The sequence below is a fragment of the Triticum urartu genome, chromosome 3, assembly GCF_003073215.2.
Source record: "Triticum urartu cultivar G1812 chromosome 3, Tu2.1, whole genome shotgun sequence".
Taxonomy (NCBI): domain Eukaryota; kingdom Viridiplantae; phylum Streptophyta; class Magnoliopsida; order Poales; family Poaceae; genus Triticum; species Triticum urartu.
The window spans coordinates 729,185,775-729,191,970 of record NC_053024.1 but is presented as its reverse complement, the minus strand read 5'-3'; the positions used below and the strand labels follow the sequence as shown (position 1 = coordinate 729,191,970).

Below are 6,196 nucleotides of genomic sequence, written 5' to 3'. Positions count from 1 at the left end.
ACAATTGTATTTCCTCTGTCTTAAATTACTTATTTTAGATTTGTCTAGATACAGATGTATCTAAAACTAACACGTGTCTAGATACATTTATCTCTAGAAAAATCTAAGACAATTGATTGGGGGGGGGGGGGGGGGGGGGGGATGCTCGAAACGTATTGCTGTGTTTTATTGCTCCAAACGGTGCACCGGTCGGGGCCCGCCCAGGGGGAGAAGTTGGTCTCATTTGGTTGGAAAGGATCCCGGTTGGATCCTGGCCTCATCCCTGGGTGGAAAACCCTCCTAGAAAGTCTGACCCGGGCCAAGTGTCTTGGGCATTTGGACGCTCGAAGCCATGCGCTTTCCTTGGCCCGATCCCCATGAGTTCCCCGGGATAGCATATACGTCTAGCGACATCGGGAGAGAATGCCCTGTATCGTTCGCTCTTGGCTGCCTATGACCCTCCACCCACGAGGTCGCCGCCGGCTGCCGCCTCCCTCACCCACCGCCTCATGCCTATATATGTTGCTTGCCATCCTATCCTATCCTCCTCGATCTCTGGTTGCGTCTCGTACTCACATCTCCCCCTTCGCCTCTGTACTAACCGGTGTATTCCACTAGATATATACCACTCCCTCCGTCCCAAAATAAGTGACTCAAGTTTGTACAATATAAAGCTAGTACAAACTTGAGTCACTTATTTTGGGACGGAGGGAGTACTAGTTATAGTTGGTTTTAGACATGCGGCCATAGCTGAAGTTCTGCTCCTCTCCACTCCAGCGAGAACCATGGCTGATGATCGCACCTCAAGGGATGTGAATTTCCCACCCTGGCTCTCTTTTCCCTGGAAAAATATTCAGCCTCGCATCCAAACAAGGCCGCCCGGTTCCCACCCTCTCACAAACTCACAAGGACGAGGAGAAGAAAATCGTTGTACGCCTAAAATTTTACATCTTTCCAATTCACCATTGCTTTTAATTCTTTCCTGTTTTGGTCGGATCCAATCCAAATCCATTCCCCCGCTCGCAATCACCACGCTGGGCAATGGATGGGAGCCCTAGGCGCCGCCGAGGGTCCTCCTCCCACCAACCCCAGGCCGCCCTCTCCGCCCTAGATTCAGCGCTATATATTGCCGATGCTTTCAGCCCTAGAATCACATCCATCCACCACTCCCCCCGCGCCGTCATTCTCAAAGGAGAAAAACATGAGCCATGGCGAAGGAGAGCGAGCCCTTGCGGTGGTAGCCACCGCCACGGAGACGGAATCGCAGCAGGTCCTCAGCTTTAGCATGTCCACGGCGCTGCTGACCTGCCATACCTGCCGCCTCCCCCTCAAATCCCCCGTCTTCAAGGTATGAATCGCCATGGATCGAAAGTTTCTTTCATCAATTAATCGTCTTTGCATATCATATCTGGATCCTGCTATCTCAACTGAATCTCGACGCCAGTGTGACGCCGTCCATCTCCTGTGCTCGTCCTGCCGCGAACTCCATGGAGAAGAACCCTGCGGCCTCACGGTTGTCCACTTCGCCTTTCTTGACGCCTTTGTGGCCTCCGTCATTGTGCGGTGTGACTTCGAGAAGTACGGCTGCGACGCCGGCGGCATCGTGTACCATGAGTCAGCCGAACACAGGCGCGCGTGCCCGCACGCGCCTTGCGGATGCCCGGCCAGGGCTTCGGACGGCGGGGGTTGCGGCTTCATCGGCTCCAAGCAGAAGCTGCTCGACCACATCACTGGCTCCGATGGCCACTCGCGCCCCACCATCTGCATCCCCTACGGCCAGCCTCGGACCCTGAACCTGCCGGTCTCGTGCGGCTGGCACGTCCTGGTCGGCGAGGTCGACAAAGCTGCTGCGGGCGTTAACCGGCACCGCAACCTGTTCCTGATGTCATTGGGCCAGCATGGCCCAAACATATCCGTGTCTCTGCTATGCGTTAGAGCGAATGGTGGCGACCCGGCGCCGCAGTTCGCGTGCGAGCTCTCTGTAGAGCGTTCTGGCCGCGGCACAACGCATATGGTCATGATGAAGTCGGCCCTGATGAGCAGCAGCTCCCTGTCTGGTGGCGCCCCTGCGCCCGGCGACAGAGAGTACGAGTGGTTGCGTGTGCCGAAAGAAGAGTACTTGTCGGGTGACACTGTCCCCCTATGCATCTACATCGAGAAGCTTTCTCCCGTGGCCTCCACCCCTACACCTCTTCTCGCCATTGCTGCCCCTCCTCCTTGTTCGACCAAGGACACCAACAAGCCAGCAACAACATATCAGAGCAATGGCAAGAAACGGAAATCTGCAAGCAATCTGCAGTGAGGAGGAATCGACTAGCTACTATGTAATGGCAATTCCAATTACTTTATACCTACATAGTATTTTTATTTCATAAAGAATTATTCGTTATTTACATTGATATGATTTTATATATTGTAATTTCTCTACGTGGTTGTTGCGTTGTTGAATCAAGCATACTCCTGCCTTTATTTTTTCATTTTTTGCGAGAACTCCTGCCTTTATTTCGTGGTCAACGATCTTGCATATATAACAGTGCTAGCTAGTTGATCTCTCCTTGTTGCCGAAGAATAAATCTGCCGTGAGGCAGACTGGGGGCTGGTCAGGTAGATTTTCTCCGCCATGTGGACGGCAAGGAGATTTTGGCAATCCCGTTGAAGGATGACTTTGATGACATCTCGGCCTGGCACACAGATCCCAACAAGACTCCCTTTATAGCCAAATCAGCATAAAATGTGTATGGTACACTCCATGGATGAACCTAGGGGAGTTTCGTCTAATATGTACTGTATGAAAGATTCATGTGTGCCACACAGCAGGGCAGACAAATAGTAGCACCTACTCCACGCTGCAATGTGCTAGTTATCGATGATGAAGGGAAAGTAATTAGCTAATTATCGATGGCAGTTTCACAGCTCGTGGTAATGCCGGATGGATAGGGCTTTGTGTTCGGGGATAACACAAGTGAGTCACTAGTGTCTTGGTGAACCAGCAGGACAAATCACCTAACGCACGGGAGAAACTCCAACTGAACCTATACTGCAGGCATAAATAATGCTCAAGAAGCAGCACAGGATTGGGGTGCTCAATATGGAGTCCTAGAAAGGGATACGTAAACCCTTGTGATGAATATGACATGGCACTCAAGAGAGTTCTTTTTAGTTATGTTGATTTTTTTCGGATTTCTTCGTGTGTATTGCTCAAGAGACTATACAGGTTTCCTCATCGCCATAGAAATAAATTTAGTATGGAGATATTTATAACATATATATATATATATATAATAAGAAGCATGATATAATCTTTTATTGGATGTGTCAGCTCCACCATTCAAGCAACTAGCACGGCTGCCTGTGCGAGCGTAATCAGTTTCAAGTTTCAACCAGTTCCTTAAGATATCATGCATATTATAAAAGGGGTCTTATAGGTATATACGTAAACAAATATTATTGTCCAGCTGCGCCCCTGACCTGGGCAAGTTTAAATGTGGTTCCGCTACCGAATGAGTATTTGTCGGGTGGCACTGTCCACCACTGCATGTACATCTAGAAGCTTGCACCTCCCCCTCTTACACCTGCCACCACCACCCCTTAATGCCATTGTAGCCTCTCTTCCTTGTCCGGCCACCAAGAAGCCAGCAACCAAAATATTATAGCAACATGAAATGGAAATGTACAAATACGAACAAAAGGGATTTTATACACGGTGGACACAAAGGGGATTTTGCAATACAGTTAAAGGCTGATATGTTGATGGCAAACTTATCCCAAGGGTCTCTTTACAGTCAAATCAGCATGTAAGGTGTACAATTGATGGATGATACTGGACCGAATTCGTCTGGTACGTATGACGGAACATTGTGTGCTACTCAGTGTTTGAAAGTACTAGGATAAGCAGAAACTCTTGGAGGATACGGTGGGAGCACCAAGAATCATGCTATGCAATGGATGCACTCCAAAGTCTAAACTTAATCGATTGCTTGCAGACATTCTCTAGAAAGTGTGATGCACAAGCACTTGGTGGCTAACACTCAGATAGTCCTGGAAAGTGTGATGCACAAGCACTTGCGCGGGCTGTTCAAGGAAATGAACATCGCATGCCACCTAACAGAGCTCTCTCCGGAGATTTAAAATCCTTAGTTGTGTTGACATTTTTTTGAAGTTTTGTTTTCCTATCGCCTGACGCCTATATAAAGTCGTGGATACCTTAGTTTTAATCTGAAGTAAGTATCATTTTCTGGACACTCTATGTTCTTTTTTCATGCATATCATGCCTATTATTTTGTGGTTATGGATACATAAAATAGTTGAATGCCTTCCTACAAAATAATAAATTTCATTTTGGAGATATTTTTTAGAAAATACTATGAATGAAAAGTAATATGCACTATTGTATCAGATATATCAGCCAAACCTTTTTAGTATAACCGCAGTTCGCGTGCGACCTCTGTGTAGAGCGTTCTGGCCGCGGCACAACACATATGGTCATGATGAACTCGCCCCTGAGGAGCAGCAGCTCCCTGTCTGGCGACGCCCCTGCGCCCGATGACAGCGATTATGAGTGGTTGCGTGTGCCGAAAGAGTATTTGTCAGGTAACACTGTGCCCCTCTGCCTCTACATCGAGAAGCTTTCTCCGGCGGCCTGCGCTCCTCCACCTCTTCTCGCCATTGCTGTACCTGCTCCTTGTCCTGCCGCGGACACCAACAATCCACCAACAACATTTCAGAAAATTAGGAAACGGAAATAATGAAGCAATCTGCAGTGATGAGGAATCAACTAGCTAGTATGGGATGGCAATTCCAATTACTATACCTAGTATTTTGTTTGTGTTATTTCGTACAGAATTAACTCTTTTGTAATTTACAATGGATGATTTTGTATTAATGTATTGTCTCTACAGTGTTGTTGACTAGTTGCATCAAGCCTACTCCTGCATTTTATTTCGTGGTCAACGATCATGCATATATAGTTGTTGATCTCACCGTGTTGCCGAAGAATAAATCTGCAGTGAGGCAGATTGAGGACTTGTAAGGCAAGGGGATTTTGGCAATCCCGATAAAGGATCGTGGTTATGACTTGACAGCCTGGCACGCAGATCCCACCACTCCCTTTACAGTAAAATCAGCATAAGAAAGTGTTGTACAATCCATCGATGAACCTAGGCTAGTTTGTCCGATATGTATGAGGGAGCGTTGTGTGCCACACAGGAGGGCAGACAAATAGCACCACCTACTCTGCGTTGCAATTTGCTAGGGGATGATAAAGGGCATGTAATTAGCTAATTATGAATGGCAGTTTCACAGCTGATAGTAATGCCGGATCGATAAGGTTTTGTGTTCGGGGCTAACACAAGTGAGTGCCTTGGTGAGCAAAGCAGGACAAATCACATAATGCATGTGGCACACTCCAAACTGAACCTATATAGCATGCATAAATGCTTGAGAAGCATACCTAAAATATGGCGGGGAAGGGGGTGTCTCTAGTGTGGGGGTGGCGCCCCTGGTGCCAGCTGAAGCGGCGGCAGCAGGGGCAGTGTGACCCCTGGCCTTCGGTCAACATTGACACGACCGTAGGATCACAGGAAGATGATGGACATTTTTATGCATAAATTTTTTGACAAGTATTTGATGCACATTTTTTCGAAAATATGAAATGAACATTTGTTTGAATATATGTGATGGACATTTTTGGAGAAACATGCGATGGACATATTTTTAAGTACACGGTGAATATTTTTAAAATACAAATAATATTCTTCAAATATATAGTGAATATGTTTTGAATATATGTTGAATATTTTTTGAAATACGCGGCATTTTTTGAATACACGATAAACATCAAATATGTGCTAAACACTTTCTCAAATGCAAGATGAACATTTATTGAAATATGTCTTGAACACTTTTTCCAATATGTGTTGAACACGTTTTTCATGTACGTGATGAACACTTTCTTGAATACATGATGCATATTTTTTTCAAATACATGATGGATTTTTTTTCTTACCGAGTGTGACCCAAAAACGCTTCACACCTGAATATATTTTCTGCATCCTCCAGTCTTCCTCGTCTTCTGCCCTTTCTCGCGCCCCAGGTTCTTCCTTTCCTCTTTCTAACTCTGCGACCTCGCTCTTCCTAGTCTCACATCCGATGCATTGGGAGTTGCACGTGGTCTTCTTAGCCTTGTCCTTCCCATGATCGGTATGTCTAGTGATGGCTA

General features: G+C 46.7%; 1 protein-coding gene across 1 annotated transcript; it reads left to right on the top strand.

Moving 5' to 3' along the window:
• Positions 1-1,180: 1,180 nt before the first annotated feature.
• On the top strand, positions 1,181-2,281 carry LOC125547346. The gene is made up of 2 exons (XM_048711254.1): positions 1,181-1,327; positions 1,424-2,281. Exons 1-2 carry the CDS (start codon positions 1,181-1,183, stop codon positions 2,279-2,281), a joined length of 1,005 nt encoding a protein of 334 aa, XP_048567211.1.
• The last annotated feature ends 3,915 nt before the right edge of the window (positions 2,282-6,196 follow it).

What these genes read in the sequence shown, in the direction of transcription:
- LOC125547346 (XM_048711254.1), top strand. Translation starts at nt 1,181, where the DNA reads ATGAGCCATGGCGAAGGAGAGCGAGCCCTTGCGGTGGTAGCCACCGCC. An exon ending in TCAAATCCCCCGTCTTCAAG is followed by an intron (nt 1,328 to 1,423) that starts GTATGAATCGCC and finishes TCTCGACGCCAG; the next exon opens with TGTGACGCCGTCCATCTCCT.